Source organism: Eurypyga helias, unplaced genomic scaffold (genome assembly GCF_000690775.1).
Source record: "Eurypyga helias isolate BGI_N326 unplaced genomic scaffold, ASM69077v1 scaffold15293, whole genome shotgun sequence".
Lineage (NCBI taxonomy): Eukaryota > Metazoa > Chordata > Aves > Eurypygiformes > Eurypygidae > Eurypyga > Eurypyga helias.
This window is the reverse complement of record NW_010241986.1, coordinates 501-26,551: the sequence shown is the minus strand read 5'-3', so window position 1 is coordinate 26,551 and position 26,051 is coordinate 501. Positions and strand designations below refer to the sequence as shown.

The window sequence follows — 26,051 nt, the reverse complement described above, 5'->3', positions numbered from 1 at the left end:
AACACTTCGCCTAGTAATGATGATTTACTGCATAGAGCAAAGATGCCAAATCCAACTCTTATTTTTCTAAGCAAGTAAATGCCAGACATTCTCATTCTGAGAAAGAGGCAGGCACACTGCTCTGTAGCATTTTATAATACCTTCAAAGAATGAATTTAAGACTCCTTGCTGATTTCATGTGGCTTCCATAATATGAAAGCCAAAGGGGGAAAAATGTCATAAGAAGTACAAAGCTCCTCAGATTTGGCCTTAATTCTAAGCACTTTCTAAAGATTACTTGTGGATCTGTTCATTAAGTACTTGATGCCGCAGTTTCAAACTCTGGCAGACTGATGAAGCTAGCACAGCACTATGAATTCCAATAAGCAATATGTACGTATATAACATTTTTAATTAGATGAATGTTTATGCATTTAAGATAGATATGCCTGAATACTATTTGCAGAGTGTGATGCATTTCAGCATTGTCATTCACCTCACTACTGCCATGTCTAGAAGGTAGTCATGCTCTAGGATGCCTTTGCACAAGGCCCTGTTAAAATGCAGAATAAAGAACTGGGCTTAAAGGTTTAAACTAAAGCCACTCATGAACTACCAGTAGGCTGGAGCTCACGCCAACTCTCCTGTATGCCACATACCCTGCCCCACAAATAATCCAAGCAGTTGAGGAGCATCCTAAATAAACTCCTGTATCATCAGCCTCTATTCTTCAACAGTGTGGTTCTGGTTTAAAAAAAAAAAAAAAAAAGGTGGCATCTTATTTATAATCTCAACTTGCTGGAAGCAGTCTGTGCAGACAATTGCACTTTCACTGGTTCCTAACTGGCTCCTAAGGGAAGGAATGCAAGCATTTACTTCTGCCGTCACCTCACGGGATGTAGGTGCTTTGAGAGTATTACCTACTGTGACCCCAAAACCAGACTTTTCAATAGGAGGAGAGTTCTGTTGACAGTAGTGAAGGTAGTTTTCGGGAGAACCATAACTATGAAATCCACTACACCTTCTAACTTGTTACTAGGGTCCTCAGCTGACTGCACACAAATATACAGTCAAAAAGGTGGAACAGCTCCACTGAGATCTGAGAACGCAGTTTCATATGCTTTAATTAGATTACAAGTTCCTTGGGGCTGAGCTGTAACTTTTACCCTTCGGCTTTTCATGTACCAAACAGAAAAATAAGTTATCTCCATGAAGTGGTATGAATTGGAGAAAAGTAAACAGAACTTTTCATCCTTTTCATTACATAAAATAAATCAAAGTAGTTTAGAGCCATGCTATCAGAAAATCCTATTAAACGGAGAAGAGAGTACTTTTAATAATTTATAAATATGTAACACGAGTGCTTTTCATATCCACCCAAAAGATAAAGGTGGAAAACACCCACAGGGAGAAATAAAAAATACTTTTTGTTTGTTTGTTTTTGTTTGTTTAAATACTAGAGCATTTCCTTATGGAGGAATTCAAACAGATATGGTTGTTAAATAACAATATACTGAAACCAGGAGAGCCTCTGTGGTCATTTCAGTTTTGTAAAGATAGAATGTTTTTTCCACCCACTCACGTATTCATACACTTCCTGCTGTTAGTGGTCATACAGAAATGCAATATGAATCGTCAGTCACTCTAGTATCTTCACATCTAAGGCCATCCCCTTGAGTGTGTGTGTAGTTTGAGACATCTCCAGCCTCTACAGCTAAAAGGACAGCAGACTGCCATCCGTACGGCAACAGCAGTGCGGAATAGTCTCTCTCTGGTTTTCTTTTCTGGGGTAATTTATGACACTTGCATCTAGCCTTCTATCAGAGGAAACCGTATTTCGCAGGTCTATTAGTGTCTAGAAAGGAAGAGAAGATCCATTGTGCTTATTACCACAGACTCTCAAACCTCTTGTATCATTAAAATCAATGCTAACAGTACATCAGTCAGGTATGGCAAGTCATCCACCACCTCCCCAAACTGGCTTAGTGCCGTACAAACACATGCAATGACTCCAGCTGTTTCAACATTCTGTCTAAAGTCAGCTCTACTCAATTCTTGCAAAGTAAAAGGAAGAAAAATGTTTTAAAGAGCCAGGGCCCTAAGCTGTTTAGGGCTGCTGAAATTCCATCTCTTTGCTCAATGCAGCATTCACAGCTAGAAAAATGGGACAACTTTTCATGTACTACCTAAAGCTCCGGAACAGACTTTAAGGTTAGTCTCAAGCAGAGTTCCTTCAGATATTTAACTGCAGAAGTGACAGAGAAATGGAAAACTATGGCACATCAGAGACAGAACAAGACATGCTGGGGTAGGCTGGGACAGCCAGCCTGGAACAACATTCTGAGTCATTATTTTTACTCTTAATTTCAGGACCACAGGTCAACAATGTTTTGCCTTTGGCTCCAGTCTTTTTCCATAAAATCTGCTCATAATTACAATCTCCTGAGGGACTAATGAGTAACAAGATTAGGCTGTCCATTGGAAATGTACTTGATAAAAAGTTGTGAGCATCTAATTCATATGGCTGCCTATTTTTGTCAGTTACATTTACTTATTTATGCTGCTTAGGCCTATCTCCAGCAATTTTAGAACAAATACCTATTTCCCTTCCTTCAGTTTGGATTTATGCAAATCCAAACAATGGGTTTGAATTTTTCTCCTCAGACTTCTGAACAAGGTTAGATTGTTGACTGGAGAATCTAGTATTAGTTTTTCTCTAAGGGAAGGTGGCTAAAACATGATAGTTTTCCTCCCATTTTGCATCTATCAAAAACACGGGCCTTTAGAAACCAGAAATTTAGACTAGTCTGATTGTCCAAGTCTACAGTCAAAATGGAACCAAAAACCTCCCATTCTATGACAGGGAAATAAGTGACACAAGCTGCATCATCACTTGTCTTTCCCCTTGTTTATAGAGGGATCCGATATCACTGGATGAGACACTACAGCTACCTTTTAGGTAACTGGTGATTAGCAATGATAACCTTAATGCTTTATCACTGTAACTCCCCAGGTAACCACCAGCACTTCTCTCTTTGGTTCTGGCGTCTCTACTTGCTCTTGCTGAAAAAAAGCCCTGACATGTGTACTGAAGCAGAGAAAATCTGGCTTTCATTTGCTTTTAAGAAAGAAAATAAAGTCAAAATGTACTAAAATGCATTTTATCACAAGTTGCATCTTGTGAAATTAAGCAATCTGAAAAAAACCCCTGCAAAATCCCACCAACCTCCTCCCCTCCGAGCACTGACCTTATTAGCTATTCAGTTGGTTCTAGACAGCTTTCAGCAAAGATTTACACCATTACTAGCTCCCACCTCACATTCCTGAGATGTGAGATCCCAGAGTGAGACAGTGCTAAATGGCAAAAACAGCTAGCCAAACCCCACAAACCACCTTACCAGATGTGTAGGCAGAAAGGTCCAAAACCCCAAAAAGCACTTTAAGAACATCTACACAGTAGCTGGAAGCACAGGCCAAGTATCTAAACTTGAATAGAAGAAACATCCAGAAAAGGAGAAACGGCCATTTTATATTCCACAGTAATCACTGATTTACAGAGAATCAGGATAATTCAGCCTTCCAATCCTTTAACAACTTCCTCTTGTGCAAGGCAGCTAGCTATTCATTTAACTGCAGCAGCAGAGATCTTTTAAAAAGTAGGTTGCTTTCTGACTGACATTTACCAAATTCTACAATCCCTGGGAAGGATAAAAAAAAAAAAAAAAAGATGAGGGGATAGGCCAGGAAATAAAGTTTCTCAAAAGCTTCTGGTTTTATAAAGCTAACTTTATTTTTTCCTGGATTAGCTGTTCTGGTTATGTTTGCATTTTAGAAGATTTACTTACGGTCTTAGTAAAAACTTTTATTTAAAGATTTCTACAGCAGCGGATCCTACTTTATAAGAATGCATACTGGAACATTATAAAGCAGAACTGCAAACAACAGAATCAAACCACAACTTAATAAAACTATAAATTGCTATGCGTAGACAGGACTGACTTCTTTCCAGATGGGAAAACTCTCAAAATATTGGAATATATTACATCTAAATTGAGCTTTCCACTACTGTTTTCTTTAACACTGATATATCCTAGTACATGCAACCTGACTGACCTGTTCATTAATGATTTATGAATCTGGCTTTTCTGTTATCTCAGAGCTCTCAGGATATTTCCTGGCCATTCATTAGACTCTGTTATACACTTAGTGACGACTTGGTTTTTTGCCTGGTACCGAACTAAAGCTTTGGCTATGCATGAATACAAGCCTGGACATTTGACTGATATAAAAACTCCACCTGTTTCTTATGTTCAAAGGATGCAGCCTTTACAAACAAATATGAAAGTTCAGATCTAGCCCCATACAAGATACAATCAATTCAATTGTCACTAGATCACTTAATTTGACGATGAGAGCTCTAAGTGTCATCCCTGAAATGAAATCAGCTGCAGTGTCTAAGTGCATATGTAAAGCAGCACTGGCAGAAGTTTGTATTTCACTCACCCCTTTTACAGGATGGTGCTTTAGTGTAAACCCAATTTTATTGTTGGCTTGAGAGAACAGAGCAAACTGTGACTTGTAGTACCTACAGATAAAACGCATGTCCTGCTCTGCCTCTCTGTTCCAAAGACAATTAATGTCAACTCCAATATAGAAATGGGATGGAGAAGCAAGGGAACAAATAACTTTACACAGCTCAATGTCCCCATGTGCCAAGGTCTATTCAAAAACGAAGAATGGAAGTGAAAACCAATCTTGCTGTATCTTACCATTCTACCCCCAAACCTACCAAACACCACCCTAAAAACTGAGAAATTTGCACATACAATATTGCCCGAGATCTGGAATATGCTCCAACCCGCCCTAAATTTTACATCTGCTGAAATAATGGTACTCCAAAAAAAGCAAAGCACAGAGGACTGACTATATGTAGGCTGCAGGTGGGAGGCTAGTTAAAATGCCTGCGTTGACAGCTGCTCTTTATTTGCCACTCACTTTTTGCTTACTTTCTGCCATATTGCTTTTCCCATTTGTTTTTATTATGGATGCATCTGGAGTATTACAAGTTAATCATTTTTAAGATAACCAAGAAGCTAGCTTATCTTTTTTAATAATAAAAAAGGTGACAGTTAAACTCCAGCTGCAGATAAAACACAATAACAGGCGTAGGTTCTAGACAGGATAAAATAAAATATAAAACGATTTTGTAATGGAATTATGGAAACATTACTTTTTGTATCATGATATAAAGATTCACCAAGGAATGACAGTAATTCCTCCACAGGAGCACTGCATGAGTCACTCATTCAAAAAAAAATTAAGTTAATGTCTTAGTAAGCAAACACAATCCCCAAAATAACTACCTCTTAATTATAATACTGTATATTCCTAGGGATATCTTAGCAACAGTTATGTCATTATTATTCAAATTTCTAAACATAAATTATGTTCCAACCTTAATGCAATGCAAAATAAAGGTCAGAAAGAGAGAGTAAATGATCTAACACTCAGATAGGGTGGTGAAAATTAAATCTAATCAAATGGATTTATGAAGTTTGAATAGGTAAGGGCCACTGTCATGTTTACAGCAGAGGTTATGAGAAGATCATAGAATCATAGAACGGTTTGGGTTGGAAGGGACCTTAAAGATCATCTTGTTCCAACCCCCCTGCCATGGGCAGGGACACCTTCCACTAGACCAGGTTGCTCAAAGCCACATCCAGCCTGGCCTTGAAGACATCCAGGGATGGGGCATCCAGATCTGGCACACAAGACCAATGTAATCTTAAGATGTAGGCATACAGAAAGTTATGGCAAGAAAAAAAGAAAACCAAATAAACAAAAAAAACCAACACCACACCAAACAAAAAGGATTTTTTCAATCCAAATGAATACTCAATTCCTTTTCAACAATGACACATAAAAGCTGGAAAAAAGCTACCCTTTCTGTAAAGGAGTAATTTTTGTTTATAATTTAGACCTGGACACATAAAAATAAACCATTGTGGTTTTATCTTTAATGCTATTATCACTTTTAAAATAAATGCTATTATTTTCTTTCCCCATATAAACTTGTAATAGGACATGATGAAAAGCAAGCTATTGACTAATGTCTGAATACACTTGTAAGAAAAGGTGATGTAGGAAGGAACAAGCAGTATCCTTACAAAGAATAACACCTTGAATAATAGTACAATCATTGCATTAGAAACTCTTGTGCTGAAGAGATCTGAGGGCAAGATTAAAATACAGGCCCAAAACAGGTGATCTGCAATACTTTCAAAGCATACCACCCCACCTGGCTCGGGCAACTTGCCTGAACTGGACCACCCGAAGGAGCAAGTACTGTTAAAATTCAGAAAGCACTATAGAAATGGGCTTGAGGGAGATGAGAGGATCATCTTGTGCAATGAGATGTATACAAATGCAATTAAACAGGAAAAAAAAACCTCTATCAGAGTTATCAGGTTGACATATGCTGCACGTATCCCCGTCGAGCACCCACTGCCTCAGCGTAAATCACACAAATGGCCCGAGATACGCGATAAAAACGAATTAGTGATGCTTATGTGCCGTGATCTGCCACTTGCGCAAACTACGCTGCAGACATAAGTGCTTTAACACTCAGCCAACGTGAGGCTCTGGTGTTTAGAGCTGACAGTAGTGTTACAAGCTGAGAGCACATCATGTCAAGGGAAAATATTCAAATATTCGTCATTTGTACCTCACACCTCCCGTTTTCTGAACAACTACAAGCTCTAGATCATGCGGTCCATTAACAACCAAGGCAGTCACTATCAACTTCATAACTTGTATCTAAACTAGGCACATCTGTTTCAGAATATAACTAACTGTAGTGTGTGCCCCTGCACCCAACTGCTGGGTTACCTATTCAGATGGACTAAAAAAAAACCCAAAACAAGACAGAAAATCCCACAACACTTACTTCCTCCCCAAACCAGTCCCACTTCTGTGAAACAATGCTGACTCAAAGTCTCTCGTGGCCCAGCTCCTCTGAGTCAGGTAGCCAAATTGTTAAAACCAGAAAATATTAACAAAACCCTGAGAATCACCACAGACTTCCTATCCGTAATACATGCTCCATCTCTCCTTCTTCCCTTGTCCCTAGCTTCTGCTAGCACAGTGAACTTTCCCGATGCCAGGAAAAAAAGAAACGTTTCTGCCTGCAACGACAGGAGCACTGTACGAGGAGCGTACAGGTTCAAGTTCAGGTGAAAAGAGTCCAGAACGTTCCCACTGTTGACAACGCTCTTCAGTGGGGAGCAGGATGACTTCTGCTATGACCCACAACTCAAGAAGATTTCTGGCTTAGGGAATTAAAAGCCTTTTTCTCAACTGCCTGTGGAGATCACACGACCCTGTGTACATCATGTCATGCTAGAGGAAGACTATGAATCATTCAAGAACCTCAATTTTCTTTGCAAGCACTTAGTCGTCTGTCAGAGTGAACAAAGCAAGCCAAGATGGCCTCAGATGGGATTAACAGGAGATGTTCACGATGGAATAAACTGTTCTTTTATGACACAACTTTACATCCTAATTCCTCGGAAATGCTAGCACAGGAAGAAAAAAACCCACAAAACCCAAACCAACCAAACAAACCAACCCCAAAACAAAACAACAGAAAAACGAAGAAGGAATCTGATAGTTGTTGATAGTTGCTATGACTCAGATTAACTAGTTGGAATTTGGAACTCATTAAATTTGTTGCAGGAGGCACTACCCTGATAGCACGTATGAAGAGTTTGAAAGGAGCATGCCGAACATGCTTTAGGAGTTCCTGGGTCTGCTGTGAGAGCTAAGAGACCCAATTGTGTAGCCTCCAAATTAAAAAACATAAATCCTCTTAAATGAATAAATTACTTCAAGAGCAAAACCAGAAGTCTGAAAGTAGTTTGGTCCAGGATGAAGAGAGTCCTATCACTTCTCTCCAGGCCCTACCAGTCATATCTTCAAGTGACCTAAACATCTGGGATAAACAATAAAAATATGAAGTCACACAGTAAATCTTCACATATTCATCCATAAAAGCAGGTGATTTTAAAAAGGCGTAAGGAATTTGCTTGTTAAAAATAGAAGTAATATCAAAAGGTACAGATTATGAAAATACCTGAAGCTTGAATACTATTTTCACAGAGATTCACATGAAGCTTTAAGCATTCCCTTCTGTTTTGCTGCATGGTCTATGTCCATACCACCCTGAGAATGCCTGATCTTGTATGATCTCAGAAGCTAAGCAAGGTCAGGCCCAATTAGTACCTGGATGAGAGACTACCAAGAATACAGGCTTGCTGTAGGCTTCCCTTCCGCATCCCAAAGCCTGGATGAGGCTTTGAGCAACCTGGTCTAGTGGAAGGTGTCCCTGCCCATGGCAGGGGGGTTGGAACTAGATGGTCTTTAAGGTCCCTTCCAACCCAAAGCATTCTGTGATTCTATGAGATGCACCCTGGGTTGGATGGTTCTGTGTTTCAGAGTCAGCTTGCGCACTGCCTTCTAACTAAGCTCAATCAATCCTGATGGCTTTGGGGAGTAATTTTTCTTAATTTAGTAGAACAGTGGCAGTTTTACCCTACGAGGCCTCTTTCTGAAAAGAGATTTTTGATGGCAGCCTGGTGCTTTTGTAGAACACTAACTTGGACACTGTAACCCTTTCTTTTAATCTGACAAAAATGCAGAGATCCATATGGTCATTGCTTTTTGCCCACCATGTTCTGCACACAGCTTTGCTCGTACAGGGTTTTACTAAGCCACGGTTTGTAAAAATGAGATTACTACTTGTAGGGAACTTGCTGAGACATTTCAAAAGCTTAGCATTCCACGTTTGTAAATCGCACATAAAATGTGTGCAAAACCAAATAAACCCCAGCCAAATACAACCCTCCCTCTTTCCACTGGGTACAGGAGGTGAGGGGAGCAAAGAGGGAACCAAGAAGAAATGAACCTAGGACTATCACCATCCAGCTAAAGCACAGGCATTAGATTTTACAAAACCACAAACCAAAATAAAGTAAAATAATCTCCCTGAAGACAGAAGTATTTCCATCACAGACAGAAAATTAATTGCTTACGTGAAAGGTCCGTGCTCTGTATTCAGCCATTCTGGACAGGAACAACTTCCTAACTTTGGAGCTGTGGGAGAACCTACCTCCTTTTTGCTGACACAGTGGCCTAAAACTCTTGCTAAGAAGTGGTGATAAGGCTTTTTTGTATGAGCTTTCATTTTCCTGCAATGTTTGCTGAGTTTGGAGTGTACAAAGACATTTTAGACTCTCAGACACTACAGCCTACGGCTCAATGGATCAGGAAAGGGAACAGTGCACCTGAACTATGCGGCTGGCAGCTAAAGTAATTAAGTTGTAACAGTGGCCTTAAAATTTGTCTTAAGAAAGCAAGAAAGGGTTTTGTGGCTAAAAATCATTCCATTTTCTATAAAGCCCTTAAATCCCTCTGTGTCTCGGTACTTCCTCCGCTGTGAGAGGAAATGATCCCAATTTCACATTTCTTACCACTTTACCGCTCCTCCACCCGTCAATAGTTTTTCCATTCATTGCCTGCACTACGCTCACGCCCTGCTGGTGAAAGGCTGCATTTTTGGATGGTTTTCATCCTGCTCATCTCTGCGTCCTTCATACAATGTTACCTTCCGCCGTGCTGCCCTGACTGTACCCCTCAAAGGTGGCACTTCCACGGGAGAGAAGCACAGTACGAGATGGACAGAGGACAGACTTCAGTACCGTTTCTAAACCATTAAGTCTTTTACTTTCATTGTGCACTGTTACAACAATGCTTAAAGTTTCTGACTTGCAGCACCTCTCCCAACACTACAGGTTCAAGCAACCTGGTCTAGTGGAGGGTGTCCCTGCCCATGGCAGGGGGGTTGGAACTAGATGGTCTTTAAGGTCCCTTCCAAACCATTCTGTGATACTCTAGCATCACTTATGACTTCCCAATGAACTCCAAGAACCTTCCTGACTCTGCCCCTGAGGGTCGTGTGGACAATAATTAAAAACTGAAACCACATGAAAATTGCTGAACAGATGCTCCAGGGAATTGGGGGGTGAACAAGAGCTGGGGGATATGTGAAGTGGAAAATTAGTTCTCACAGGACTGAGCTTTCTTAATGTTTTTTAAGCTTGTAACTCTTCTCTGCAGTACCAGATGCACAAACAGGATGCAATTCTTGTATTCAAACTGCCTGTGTACACACAACTGGAATACATACACAGACTCAAAGGGCTGTGCTCAAATTATTTAGTAGCAGAAGCAGTTTTCCAAAACTGCAGAAACTGAAGTTTCCTTTGCAAATTGCTTAAAATGAAAGTTACAGAGAAAAGCCAGGAAGTAGGAACAGTACTTGGGGAAATGCAGGAAGCATGGAAATTACTAAGGGGAACACAAATTTCAGACAAACAAACAAACGAGCAGAGGGAAGCTATAAAAGTCTGTACCAGTGAAGGGAGACACTATTCAGATAACTCAAGTGCCAGATGACTGTGACTGGGGATGTGTGGAAGAATTACCCTTAATTTTTCAAGGCTTTTTACTGGAAAATTTCTTAAGCTCCATTATATGCACTGTTCCCTTCGTAATTATTATACTTACTTCTACCACTAATAATGTGCATAAATCTACTGTTTGTCATGTTCATAAAGCCCTTAATAAACCTCCTGTGAAGGAAGGAAAAGAGCTCTGCTTGAAAATTCACTAACTTTGAGAGAGATGGAAAAAGAAGCTATTCTTGGCATATACACATCACTCCTAGTCCTCTGACATATCAGCAGTGGTTCAACCAGAGGTGATGTGAGAGTAAATGCATATGGCACCTGCCTGGAAAGGTATTTGAATAAACACAGATGTGCTCTGACAGCTACTTGAAACATAAATACTTTCCATGCTGAAATCCCAGTAGTGGCCAATCTGTCAATAGCCAACATTACTGTGTATCTAGAAAGGCATTCACCCACCACTAAAAAAGGGTCGTATTTGGAACAAACTGTATTAGGCACTCTACACCAGTGATACTGTACCACAGGATCTCAGACAAGGACTGAAGAAGGTTTACAGACTGCAAGGCGAATGGATGTTAAATTTCATTTAACTGCAAGAGCCTTATTGGAATATGGTCAGAATGCTGTGACTGTAAGTGGACAAGATATCGGGTTTACATCATGTCCAAAAGGCAAGCAATTGGTATTTGTGTAACTGCAAAAAACAAACATAAGAAAGCAATGTTATATTTCAGGTTCTTAAAACATTACTTCTTGCCTTCAGTATTTAATGCAAAAATTAGCTACCTATCGATGGAAACAAAATAAACGAAGTACAGAGTGAAGTGCAAATCTATACATAAAAACCATTCATCATTCCTCACCTGATCTTCTTCTCCACCACCTTCTTCATCGTATTTCAGAATGTTGTCCCTCACATCATCTTCTGGATCAATCAAGAGCTGCTTTGCCTGACGCTCTTTATCACGGCGTTTCATCCATACCACGAACATTAAAACTAAAACTACATTGCAGAAAAGGAAGACACAAAACCACATCTTGATTCTGAAGTATGGGCACAGAAAATGATGAAAATTTAACACCAAGACTTAAAAAACCAGCAACTAGAGAAAAAGCCCAAGAAAGTTGGCTTTGATGGATGAGGTGGGTTTTGTTGTTGGGTTTTTTTGGGGGTGGGGGGGGTTTGTGTTGGCTTTTTAAAATAAAAATATTCATAGAAGGCAGCTTAAGCAAGAGATGTTCTAACTTAGGTTATTACAGGAAATTTGATTTGGAAATCAATCACATGTTCAAGGCCCTAAGTCACAAACTCATTCCACATCTGCAAAATAAACTTGTCACGAAAAGAAGAACGACCAAACTTCCCAAACCACTGGATTCAGAAGGGAATCTCTTCAGTAGTGTCAAGAATTGTAAAAGATTATATTTTTTATTTTTTTTTTCTGCTGTCCCAAGAATGTATAGCAATTCACAGAGTTTAAGTAATTCTGATGTTTGAACATCACTGAGCTTAGGCCATTTTGGCATACGGCTCAGCAGTCCACAAGAACGGGCCATATTGTTGCCTACATTTAGATAAATGTTTAGAAGCAAAAGGAATCCAAGGTTGAGGAAAATGCAGTGGCATTTAGAGCTATATTTTTCTTTTTCTTTAATCCAAACAATTTCAAGTTACACTATTTATAAACTAAAGCTTGTTAAAGAAAACCAAATGAGAAACTAAACAGAATAAATGTGAGTAAATGGATTTCTAACACAACAGGCTTGTTTCCAATTACAACCATCTTCACAGAAAAAAAAAAAAATTCCAGTGTATCTAGAGTGTCAATATATGAAAAGTATCTTGAAGGATTTGATACTTTCAATAAGGCTCTGTTAATTCAATACATAACAGTTTAACAGTATCTTGTATCCAGAAAATAACTGTACTGTGCTTGTGTACAGCCACGGGCTTAGCCAGGCTCAAGTACTTTTTTTTTTTTTTGTTTAAAAAAATTACCCCTTTTCATCATTTTGTATGTTCTGGACTGGTGCACAGTATACCCTGAACAGATTAATCCCTTCCTTGTGTTCCACCACAATCAGAAATCAGTTAACCATAATGTGTAGGAGAGCTAGCGTCTAATTTACTAGACTGGGCAGACACTTAGTCATGATGTTTAGTTATTTCCCTTATTGAATGCACTTGACACAAAAATAAAATACTAGCAGAGCTTTATGTAATACTTAAAACACACATACACATCTCCGGTCCTGCATGGCTGCCTGCTTGTCAGGCCTTATATGAAGGGCTGTGATGTATTAGTTGCCAAAATCATCCAATAGCATACTCACATTTATCTGAAGCACAACAGTAGGAACACCAGAGTGCTGCTAACTGCTGTGGGGGGCTTCAAATCACACAGTACCAGCAGCACAAGAGAGACTAGATGCCTGGGGGATAATCCTATCTTCAACCTGGTCACTCACTGACGAAATGTAACAAGCGCCCGTGGGCATGGATGGAAAACCTCTTTTACAAACCCACTGTGGGGCTTGACTGCCATGCAAGTACTAGTTATGATCTGTCTCACAGACTCCTAATCCCATTCTTGGACTTGAGTCTTTAATCACTCCCTTGTCTTTGTCAAAGTACATGGGACTAAAACATAAGATGGTACGTGCAAAACAAGAGAGTTAGGATTAAGAAATCTAGCTACTCACTGAGCAAGATGATGATACACAGCAGAATTGCAATGATGGCACCAGTGCCCAGCCCTGCGCCAACGATCCGGTCAACGTCAGTGCAGTCTCCATTTATGTCACATTGGCAAACTTTCACTTTCAGCACGGAAGTGCTAGATGCATGTGGATTTCCAGAATCTGTAATTACTATGGGCACATCGTAGATACCAGCCTCCAGGAACCTGATCCTTAAGGAGAGCTGGGCGTGATCACCTGTGTGTGAGAACAAGGCACTTGTTAACAACTAACGTACAGCTCGTACGGGTTTAAAACAGTATTGGCAAAAACATCTTATCTCTGAGCTCTGCGTTAACTTTTCGTTCAACTCACTACACAACACCCAGGGTAACAGAATTCTACTGTGAACCTCTCCTTTTCTTAAAATTTCTTATTCTTTGGGGTACTTACACTAAGGTGCTTTCCTATTCATATTAACCAACTTCACGTACGCTGTGAAGTAACAGCAAAGTAAAATAGAAAAAAGCATATGCAATCGTTTCTTTAAAACAATTAAGGTTTCTTTAATGTTAATTACCACTAATTCGAACGATAGTCCAATTCCTCTTAATACTAGCAGGCATGTCAGGCAGCTCAAAGGCAAATGGGCCTGCATTTGGATCTATGTCAGGGTCTATAGCAGTAATGTTAATAGCGTTAGGCTGCAGTGTTTCACAAGTCGTGGCTTCTTTTGGATTCACTTGGGGGGCATTATCATTGATGTCCAGCAGGTATATCTGAAGTGTGCCGGTTCCGCTCATCGGGGGGATTCCTTAAAGAAAAGAAAACAGTATTGAGCCTGTTTCCAATTGGAAAGTTACTTAACTGAAGCTGTATGTACATGGTGATTGAAAGATGTTGATGTGTTCACCTCAGCTTTAGGATTCTGTCTTTATCAAGCCAATCTCACACTGTTACTGCTTCTGCTAACACACAAATTCTTATGTGCTCTGTCCTCAGAAAAACTGGCCTACCTAGCAAAAAATCAGCCAGTAACTGCTGATCCATGGATCAAGAACACGACTACTTTACTGACTAGACAGCCAGTTCCTCTCTAGAGACAGTCCACATCAAATGCTTCAGAGAAAAAGGTGCAAAATTGGGATAGTTTATCTTCTGCAGAAATTATTTTGTAATTGTGAAGACTTATGAACACCCTTTACCACGTGTGCTATTTAAATTCTTTCTAATACCGACTTTCAGCAAGCTACTTCTAGACATTCTTGCTATCCACATCGAGTGTGTGATGCTTCCGTTAACCTTGCTGAAGTCACACATTTATGTGAACATGTGACACTGAATTTCTCAATATAATTAGCAGTGGTTCTCATTGCATCCTCACCCCTCAATAATCCTGCAGTTCTGTTTAATTTTTTTCTCCAGAACAGAGCCAAGAGGATAGAAGTAATTCATCCAGCTTTGTTATACTGTATCAGTGTGAAAAATTCTGTCTTCTCTCCAAATTTTGTCTTTGCCCCCAGCATCTCCAGTTTTCCCCTCCAGTATGAGGATGTTTCCAACTGCACCTGTCTGTCTTTCTGCTATCAGCTACAAACAGTAGAGCACTCCAACCAAACTTAGAGGACTCGCTTCTGAGTGGACTGTTCAACTGTCATTAACAAACTGACAGTGGAAAGACACTTTTCCCTCTGCACTGCTGTAGCCTGAATGTGGAAAAATATGATACTCCTCCATCAGCATGTTACTTCCCCGTAAAGTCCACTCCTGCTCTGCATTCGCTCAGCCTACTGCACTCCTGAGCAGGGGTTTTTTTCAGTTTTCTGTAAACTCCACTAATGTCACTAAGTCAGTGCCTTTCTCCAAATTCACAGAATAATTTTTCAGCCCACTTCCTGATTAGCTGGGAAATACACAAAGTCCAATACTAATACAGGCTTCTAACTGGATGTATTCTAAGCATCTCTTTTTCTAACCCAGTAAAACTGAATGCCATTTAACCACACAGAAGAAAGCCTTTTGAAAACATACACAATGTTGATACATACCATTATCAGAAGCAAGAAAGGTTGCATTATACATATTGTTTTGCACATATATTGACTCTCTGTCCAGAACAGCTGTAGTAGTTATTTGTCCATTAACAGGGTCAATTTTCAGCCAGTTTGCAGGATCCGAGAGTTTGGAGTACCTGTATATTTGATCATAAAATGTGTTATTGATCTGCCAACATATATATTGACAACAGAGACAATATAGTATTTTAATTTGTAATCTGAACAGATTTTTTAAAATTTTGTGACATTATTTCACAGATGTCCATTTATTAGGCACTGCTGCTAAAATGCTTGAAAACACGTATTAAAACCAATCCTATGTTTAGATTCTTGAAGTGCCCTGCCACGTAAGTTATCATGTAACTGGAGTAAATCATACAATTACTGTAACTATGTGACGTCCATATTTAGAGTCAATTAAAACATTTCATTAAGGATTCCTCTTGATTGTTCTATACCTACAGAGCTGTTCATACAAACTTTTATTTTGTCAGAGTGCTAAAAGCAGGAGAGGTAACAATAGATAGAGTGTTAGAATAGCACTAACTCACATTATTCTAGAGCTTCCAATATCACCTAAATTTTTAGAGGCCCTGGCACACTTTTCATCTTTATTTGAAAGAGGAGTCTCTTTCAAAATCATCCTTCTATCTGATAAATTTGCCCTTTGACATTAATGAAGTGCAAGCTATCTTTGGTCATTAATAATGCATATATCCTTAAGTCCTTATGCTATTATGTCTATGATGGTTATGTTCAGAAACGAGCAAAATATCAGCAATAGCTAACCAAAATTAAGAGTAAACAGAATTGCAAGAACCTTGATTTTGAAAGGAAAGGCAGAAAGATCTGGAGTTTCCCCCCCATGACCTAAAAAAGCTGCTGGATAAGCTAGGAACCTGAGTCCTGGCCCAAGGCTAGTCCCTGTGCCTTAGCTTTGCAGACAGTGACCATGTTTTAAACGAGGTATGAGAAAGTATGCTTTAAGCTTTCCATGGTTTTCTTCACTTTTCTCATTTAGAACAGTTCTACAGATGAGACAAATTATGATCAAATTATGATCATAGCTATCAGTCCAAGAGTTTACAGACAAACAACAGCAGCACTTTGCATTGCTGGAGAATAAATGAGAAGACCACCCTTAAGATTGCATCAACAGGCTGACATGTTTTTCCTGCCATGTTAAACTAATTGGTAATTTAAATTGAAAACGATCTTAGTGCACACAAGCATGTGTGTGCTGTGACTGTATTTGCTGCGATGCCACATACACTTTAACACAAGTCCGTATCTGCATTCTGCCTTGATGAAGTGGGACCTTGCATCAGAATACAACCCAGTTTACAGATTTACGAACACTGGTCAGGTCGCTTTCTCTAGAGCCAGAAATCCCTTCAGAGAATGCTGCACAGAAGCTACAGGAGGTACTGGTGTAGCTGTGTGCTACCACAAAACACAGTCGTTTCATATGCAGTCTCTTTGCTCCCCACCCACTCTGTACCAAGGATATTGCATCCCAGTTGTTAAGCCACTACAAAATGTTTACACAGACCTTAGGGAGGTTTGCTGCATGTAACGGTCTGGGTCCTGAGCAGTGAAAGTTGTCAACATGCTACCAGCGAGTAGGCCTTCTTCTTGACGTACAAGCTTAGGGTTTGGAACAAAATACGGGCTCTCATTCACATCAATGACTGTAATGGACACGGTCGCTGTTGACTGAGGAGGATGCTGAATCCCCTTAGCCAAAGGCACTTGATTTTCCGCAGCTACAGTAAGTACAAACATCCTGTTGGTCTCGAAGTCAATAGGCTGAGGAAGGCGAAGAGCAGGAAGTGTTAACATTTACTCACAATAGCGATGGACACACAGTAACATTTTTACTTCAAAGCACATTTTTAAACATTACTTGTACTGCTTTTCTCAAAAATGAGCAGAGTCTCTACAGATAACACAATCAATGTAACACCTCAACTCGAGACTGGGTTGGAGTTCTGCTAAGCATCAGCAGTTTTAAAATGTGAACAGCCAGAAACCTTATTGTTCTTGGATTTAACTTACTCTGGTACTGCCATTAGTGGTAACTGAGGAAACAAGTAGTTTCATCAGAAGATGATTTAGAAACTGCGATCTTTGTGCCAGGCCCTCACATGAGCAAATGTGCCTCCTGAGGAGCTCTCCGGGGGAAAGAAACCTGCCTCTCTCTATTATAAGGACAAAGGTTTCCTTCAAACAAGATCACGATCATACCAAGCCCTGTAGATCAGAGGTTCCCATGTCCTTAATGTTTCACTAGAAAGAATCTTTGTAACCGCAGCTAATCCCACTGCTGGTATACCTACAGCTCCTATCTTCACAGTCCAGACCACTGTCAGTTTGGGGACTTCCTCACTGAGCCAGAATTCCAATTTAAGGACGACTAAGAACAGTTTGATACTAGAGTTCCTCTGTCATGATACATGGGGGTGAGACACTCCCCTAGACCTGATTCACCTTAGTACTATGGCACTGAAACTAGACTTGAAGGAGCCCTACACCTTACAGGGGCCGTTGGCATGTGACAGTATGAAGTCAGTGACAAGAAACAATATTCATTACAGGTTGACAGATCAACTCATTGCACTGCAAATAAAAACTGGGCAGGCTTCCAACTGTTCCCACGTCTGGGTGTGCGTGCTGCTGGCCAGACTGCAGAACTGGCATTTACCACCTCAAGGTGATTTTCCTATGCTGTTTAAGAGCCTCTGATCTCAGATGGTATGGCTGGCCCCCTTCTGAACAGGCCCATCATTCCCTTGCAGTTGTAGGAAAAGGTTCCTTTTCCAATGAGGCTCCCACATGCTGCTACTCTGTTGTTAAACCAGGTCAGATGTAGCAAAGCACTGAGATACTCTGGCAGCAGAGGGTTTAGAATTTGTTAAAAATAAATTTGTAAGTGAAAAATCAAATGGGTTAGAGATCTGGAACCGTAGGCTTACTTTTCTTTATAACTTTTCTTTTATTCACTTTAGGTTTAATATGCGCATTTTTAAAATTGACCCTTTTGTACGTTTCTAGTTTGATACCACTTCTAGATCTGAAAAAAGTGCTTATATGCCTAATTACAAAGCACAGACACATAGACTGCAATATAACAATCGATACTTCTAGGGAAGTGCAGTTACAAAACCCAGACAGTTCTTAAAAAAAAAAAACTCTAGTGTGAATTACCACTACAGCTGTACAAAACACCTATCTTTTTCTCACCTAGATACTGAGATTAAGAAAAAAAAGTGAATGTTTTAATTTCCAAATGGGAACACTGGAATCTCACGCTTGTCTTTGTAAGTGCATCAGCCAAAACCAGCACAGGCCAACTCAAAGATGAAACACTTATCAGAGGGCCATGAGGAAAGGTGGCTACTGTCTGGCAGGTTTAATTATAGAACCACATTGTTATTATCACTTGAAATAAGTCACCCCTCAACACAGAGCTGAAATGGCTAGAGAATGAAGATAGACAGGTTATTCCATAAAAGGTATTTAAATGAGGTTTTAAAAATAGCAAGTCTTTAAAAGCCTCTTGTGGTAGCCTCCCACCTATCACTTTTTCCTCTCTGATAGTGCCTTGACTGCCTATATCTGTTCCTTAATGGGAACATGTTGACATAAAACCTGCAGACAACAAGCGTGACTACTAATGGAGGCCAGGAGGTAGGAAGCTGTTCCTTTACACTAGCAACAAACACTAAGGAAATATTTTCCCACATACTAATTCCTATCTTTTGGCAAATAAAGTTCACATTTTCAACAGCCTAGCCTGATTTTTAAAACTGATCAGCTGGAACACTACTGATAGCATAAGCAGGCAAATGCTCCAAGAGACAGATAGCTTACTTCCACGAGACAGCTGGTGCCCATCCATTTTACTTTCCAGACGTGGTGGCCTCAGAGTTCACATTTTTTGCCCTCAATTTTCTCCCACTTCTTCCATCTCTGCTTAACTCTCTGAAGTACAAGCATCTCTTACCTTCACAACAGTCACCAGCCCATCATTGCTATTGGGATCGGTCAGGATGGTAAATCGACCTGTTGGGTCTCCTCCGGTCATTCGGTACATCGCATTCCATGCGGGTGTGTGGGGCTGATCTTTATCCGTTACCGTAAGATTCGCTACGATCACATCCACCCTGTTTTCCGGTACTTCCCCATAGAACTGCAAAAAAAACCAAACCAAAACAAAACAGAAAAAAAACCAAGAAAGCATTTTACCTCAGCTGCGGAGGCACAAAGAGCTACACCATACTCAACATTCATCAATGTTAGGAAACGCATCTCTTCACTGGAGCTCTGATAATTCACCTAATGAAGTTTACCTGAGGCCACCCAGAAAACTGATGGGTATGATTCCCTTGACAGCTTCTGCCTTTTGGCCTAAGCAGAACACTGTATCTAAGGGATATATATATATTTTGCATGTATTTCCATCCTGCCTGCCAGTACACTATTTAATAAGTAATAAATATTTACCGTCTGTGAATACAATGAGAAAAGCAGGGAACAGTTATAAATATGCACAACCTTCAGCTACTCCCACCCTGTACTTACAGTCATGGCGGTGAACTCAGGAGGATTGTCATTGACATCTGTCACGGTGATGACAGCAGTTGCTGTGTTTGAAAGACCATATGTTGGGTTTCCTTCCATGTCCGTAGCTTGAATTATTAATGTATATTGTTGTACTTTCTGAAACACAAAATGACATCAACATAAGTTTTAGACAAAACTAACATTACCATAGGACAGCAGGTGTTTCCGAAATTGCACTTCGCTAAGCAATGGAGCCTATCATGCTGTTTATTCTAGTTAGCATCACCCAGGATGACAGGAGCAATGTTTGTGCCACAGCAATAAAACACACCAGGTTGCACCTAGGTACACTGAACTATTGCTTGATTTGCTTCAAATATTATCGAGACCAGAGAAGCCTGCCTGCTTCCAACTCTCAAAAATCAAAACCCACTTTACACAGTCAATGCTATTATCACGGATTTAAAAATGCTTTTTAAATGGGAAAAAAAACCAAGAGTGAAGTTCATACTAAAAAGAGCTTACATTAAAAACAGGCTAAGTCCTCAAAAGCGTTTAAGAGAACTGAGCCAAGGTAGGTCTGTTGGCCAAACAACCGCAACTGCCAAGGTTTTGTTTCAGCCAAGCCCAAGTATAAAACCACTGTTACAACTTCTTGCGATCACTATGGAAACAGAAGATGTCAAGGCTAACAGAGGCGAGTAAGGGCACCGGGAGAACAGGGGAGGGAACAAGCACACGGGCTATTTCCATAAATGTTAAACACTCCGGCCGAAGATGGCTGCAGCACCCCCCGCCCTTCCTTCCCCCGCGTGCCATCACCAACGTCCCAGCGAGCCAGGCGCTCCTCTCTCCCCTCAGGGTTGGAGCCAGGCCAGGGCTCCCTCAGGCACAAGAAATACCCAACTGAGACCTGACCTCCAACTGGTTAGCTGTTCAAAACTAAGCCAACAAGGTTGTGTTTAAAAAAACCCCAAAGATTAGAAAGATGTTTTCTGTGGAGAGCTGCCGAGAAGTTGATTTTAGCTCCTTAACGGTTTCTACTGTGAAATGCAAACACTGTCCATGCTTTTTCATTTACCAGTTCCGTTTCCCAGCTTGGAGAGAGCTAGGTGTTATCATTCAACTCCTTCCAAAAATAAAAAAAAACACACAAACATAAGGAGTTACTTTTAGGTATCACTTTCATGAGTGGTTTACCAACACTGGCAAAAACCTTCTGGCAAAATAAAAATACTTTAAGAAAACCGTTTTTCCCCCCCCCCGCTTGGTACCTTATTTTCTCCCACTACCTAAAGACTGGAGTATCTGACAGATTGCTTCTCCTGGAAACCATTTACAAAAAGGGACTCTGGATACTGATACAAAAAACAATGACAATCGCACTAATAATGTCAAACTTTCTTTCAAACTTTGGCCAGCCACTACAGCAGACGTTAGAGATTTAATGATTATGCACACTTCCAAGCAGCAAATACTAGCTATTAAATAAAACAAGCTTTTAAAATAAGCTGTATGAATCTTTATCTTGCACTGAAGACGCTCGTACCCTCTTTCCCAAAGGAACCCTTACAACACACCCCAAATGTGTATTACTGCATTAAGTATCCCAGGGTTCTATAAAAAAGCAAAACTAATATTATTTACACAGAAATGCAATATATATGTTTAATAATGCATAGATAGGTATACGAATTCTGGCTTGGAAAATATACTTGCAAAGTGACCTTCAAAAGGCTTAAATAAACATCATAAAGGTTTCCTTCACGACACCAGCAAGAGAAGCGGTCACAAGGGAATCAAAGAAATACTTCTGCCACTTTCATCCAGGAAAAACACCTATATACTTATTGTGGAGCAATAAAATCTAGAGCAGTATTGAAGCAAATCTTACAGCCAGATGATTCTATGTTACTGAAACAGCAGGTGCTTCTGATTCATCTGGGTCTTAACACATTGATCCCAAGAAGCAAATTTCATTAAGGAAACTCCATTATTATTACACAGAGACTCAACTTCCGTACAATCATCTTATTTAATTCCAACACAAACTCACTAGAAACCTCCCCCCAGAAGTCAGCCTATATGTGTTTCTGTTTGTTTGTTTGCTTTTCCCTGTTCCCAGCACTCACATACAGAAGATTAACTGCTGGGAACGACATTTCAGTAATCGACAAGCACACAACTTCCCAAGCATGGAGAAACTGGGGGAGCTGGCTCTCCTCTTTTTACTGCGGGTTGAGAAGCAGCCAGGAATAAGCCGCGGAGCATGTGTCAGCAGCCTGCACAGAGACTTCGCAGCAACACATCCGAAAACGAACTGGCAGCTTTAGGAAAGAACGCAGACCTCATCAGGTCACATCTTTCCACTTCAACGCAGGCCAAATAAAAGCACTTCACTGAATTAACCTCACGTGAGGCAGGAATGTCAGTGTGTAAATTTAAGTACCCTGCCTGCCTTTTTCCACACCTCCAGCAGTAAGGCAGATGTTTTAATGCTGACGTGAATTCCACAGCAATAGCAGAAGTAGTAAGAACAGCTGGATCTCATGAAAGACCATCTTTTGGGATAGCAAGGGAAAGATTTCTTCCGCCTTTAGCAGAGTCCCCTACCTAAGCAACTCTCCTCCTGTGCATGTTAGCACAGATAATGCACGGTGCCCGTTAACCTAAAATACTAGCAGATGAGGAAAGCTATCAGAGGAACCACTCTTTTTTTTTTTTTCCCCTGAATGCCTAGAACACTTATGTCCCATAAATAATGCAACACATAATTTAAGAATTAAAAATTGTGTCTGGTATTTTATGAGCCTAATTAGAACTTTACAAAGAGAGTCAAGACTTGGAGAAAAGGGCAGAACTGGCAGACGAGAGTAGACCAGCTGAGATTCCTGGACAACAAGGAACCTGGTGCAGCAAGGCAGTCCCTTGCCCACTGTCAGAATGTCTGCTCGATTCAGATCTGGCTTTCTAGACTCCTAGTCATTTTCATTTAATTGACTTCCACAAAATGACTCAGGAAATGAAGGAAGCAGAGCAATGGCCTGGGAAGGAAACCATTTTATGTCATATTAGACTAATTTAATATTTGAAAGATTTAACATTAATCATTAATATTCAACATGTGCAAGAAATGTTTATAAATACTCATTTGGGTATCAGTACAGTGATCCATCAAGAAAAATGATGGCGAATGACAAGGTTTTTCCAACTGTTAATACGAGGATCTAAGCTCCACAGACAGCTGGTTTCTTCCAAGTTAAATCACTCTGGTACAGCCAGTCACTACATCATAAAACCCTAGAGTTATCGCTATGTCCTTCTCAAAGTTCACCTGTCAAAGATGACCAAGGGATTTTAAAAACAAGGGCAAAGCTGCCCATCATTCTTTTAATTTAATAGGGCAATACTGTAAAGTTCAGGGTTTTCCTTTCCTCAGATCCACCCTCTTCAAAACCAACTTAAATAGAACAAAGTTAATAAAACTTTTAAAATTAATTGCAATATCTAACATTTTGTTTAGCTTTTCAAATCTTCTGACTGCTGCTTTCAAACTGAATTGCGTCAGAATATTAACAGCCAACCCAGAGCACCCAAGAGTATTTTTGTTCCCTGTTTTAAGTAAGTATAAGCAAACAGCTAAGAGCCAAACAGCAAATCCAGTTTAAAAACCCCTTCAGATTTAATGAGCTAAAATGAGGTTAGTAAAACAGAAGTTGAAACAAGATGTGTTGAAATAAGATTTGTTTGGATTTTATAGTTTGTTTATAGAAGAATACTTCTCTCTTGTGAAGTTTTCAAGTGGTTCAAAAGCACAGTTAGTTGTGTCCCAACTGGAGTTGGGAGGGAAATATTTTTATTCCCACCGCACAGCAGAGGATCTGGCAACCCTCTTCCCTGGTGACGAGCACAGTGAAGAATGGTCTTGGCAGAACTGGACCTGCCCAGCATGCAGCAGGTATTACTGACAGTCAGCTTCTACGCTTTTGGGTTTTTTTTTTAAATTCTTTGAATGTGTGCCTTGAGACAACTCTGTCTCTTCCAATCCTGACTGGCTTATTTCTTAGGAACTTGCTTTTCAGATTTTAAAATTGCTACTATTTTCCTTGTTTCTTTTAATAAGCAACATTCAGATAAGGGAATTACTGCAAATTTAGCAACACAGCATCCAGAAGATTTCAAAGATTTACCACTGCTCTGTGAAGAGCAAGGAAAAGGACAGAAGATCTCCCAGAGCTTCAAAAATAAATAAAATGTAAAGCCAATTCCATTTTGCATCTACTCTTCACTTACAAAGCTCAGGGAAAGGGAAGTACTTGAGCTGAGATACACCTCCCATCTCAGCATCCAGGCTGAGCACCCAAGACCCTTATCTGCATTGCTCTGCTTTAGTGTCTGCCTGTTCCCTAAAGCAAACAGGCTTACGAGAGGAGATCCTTCCCCAGAGATAACTACGCATATGGAACATGCGGGTCCAGTTTTCATCCCTATACTGATTTCTTCTTTTCCAGGAAGAAAGTTCAGAGCAGGGAGGGAGAACAGTATTTCTAAATTACTAGCAAAAAATGTACTACTTCACAACATCAAGTACACCCCAGCCTATAGTATTAAGACCTGCCATACCTCTCTGTCAAGTCCAGCTGCTACGGTGATAATGTCACCAGTCTCGTTGTTAATTGTAAACATGTTTGGAGAGGGGCTGCTTGGAGCCTGTGACAAGATTCTGTATCTCAGCATCCCGTTCTGTGCATTGGGATCATCAGCATCGATGGCAGTAACAGTCATCACGTAGGTTCCTAGCAGCAGGATAAATAATTGATGTTATACAAACAGTTTACTCAGATTACACAAGATCGCTTACAAGCAATGGTCAAAGCATGTATTTCTTTTGGTTCCTGCTCTTACTTAAAACAAACTGGTTAAACCCAAGACTCACCAACAGAGTAATTAAGATACATTAGAGGAGATAAAAATACTTTTGTGTTTATAAAATATAAGATTTGCTTATAACTGAAGAAGCTCCACAAACAATGAAATCCTACAATTCTGCCATAAATAATATTTCTGTAACAACAGAGCTCCTCACATTTAGATAAAAATGTCATTAATTAGGCCAAAGGAAATATACTTCATGTTCAGAACTGGTGCACATACTGATAGTGATTGAAAATCAATGTAAATAATATTCATTCAAAGGTCTTTGAGATGCATGTTCTTTCCATCTCAAATGCCAAGTCAACACAGAAAAGTGAAAAAATACATTTCTCCTGCCAACCTTTCTAGAAAAAAAAATTCATTTTGCACTACTGACAAATTAAGAAAGTGGTTTCAGTCATAGTGCAAACTTTGGTCTGAGCTGATTAGAATTTTAATGAGATGTGAACAACATCTAGGGTTTTCTTCAGAATTCAAATGAAACTGATTTCAAATCCCAGTATTTTCAAAGCCTCCAAGATGCACAACTAGAACTGGATCCGCTGATATTTCGCAAGTCTCTTATACCCTGAGCTGTCAACTAAATGAAGATCGATGGCTATCATGAGCAAAGCTAAGAACTGTGACAGTGTATGGATTTTCAAGAAGTGGAAAAGTTGTATTCTTAAAGAATTTTCTGGTTCAGTTTACATATGTAATACTTTCTTCTTTTAACTATTTCTAGCATGCTAAAAAGTGAAACAAAAGTAAGGTGAAATAGTAAGACAGTAGCTGAGATTCTGGCTCTTCACACTAAGAAACCTTTAGAAGTGTTACAAGGTCTGAAGGCACCCCCTTCATCACGTTATTGCATACCTCTCCTATCCCCCATTTTGGAAGCCCATGTATTACCTGGCTTTGATCCTTCAGGGACTGTCCCATTCCAAACCTGGTGTAAAAACTCAGGTCTATTGTCATTCATGTCAATGACATTGATAACAATGTCGATAGGATTTTCCACCTGGTTGCCATTTACATCCACTGCGTGTGCTCTCAGCTGCAAAAGTCATTAGAAGTATTACAACTTGCACAACATATGGGCACAAATAGATATAATAAAGGTGGCAGGAAGTTTCAGGCCAGGCATTTTTAGCTCAGTGTTTTTTGTTATCTGCTACTGCTTCCTCATATCAACCATTTGAATTTTCAGGTTGCTAATGGAACTGCTGCTCAGACTTCTAATCTGTTCTAAGTTGCAGACATACTTCTTTTATTTGCTGAAAATTATTTTGAACAGTGTCATTTCGATTAATACCAATGCCTACTG

General features: G+C 39.9%; 1 protein-coding gene across 1 annotated transcript in view; it reads right to left on the bottom strand.

Annotated features, from left to right (window-relative positions):
* Positions 1-25,781, bottom strand: part of CDH2 (cadherin 2, type 1, N-cadherin (neuronal)) — a gene marked incomplete at its 5' end in the record, with an annotated part of 34,923 nt that extends 9,142 nt beyond the window's left edge. The window contains 9 exons of the mRNA XM_010148933.1: positions 11,372-11,511; positions 13,212-13,445; positions 13,768-14,001; positions 15,236-15,378; positions 16,797-17,053; positions 19,251-19,436; positions 19,829-19,966; positions 24,434-24,606; positions 25,637-25,781. Coding sequence (XP_010147235.1) covers positions 11,372-11,511; positions 13,212-13,445; positions 13,768-14,001; positions 15,236-15,378; positions 16,797-17,053; positions 19,251-19,436; positions 19,829-19,966; positions 24,434-24,606; positions 25,637-25,781 — 1,650 coding nt within the window. The remainder of the gene's footprint in view (positions 1-11,371; positions 11,512-13,211; positions 13,446-13,767; positions 14,002-15,235; positions 15,379-16,796; positions 17,054-19,250; positions 19,437-19,828; positions 19,967-24,433; positions 24,607-25,636) is intronic.
* Between the last annotated feature and the right edge of the window lie 270 nt (positions 25,782-26,051).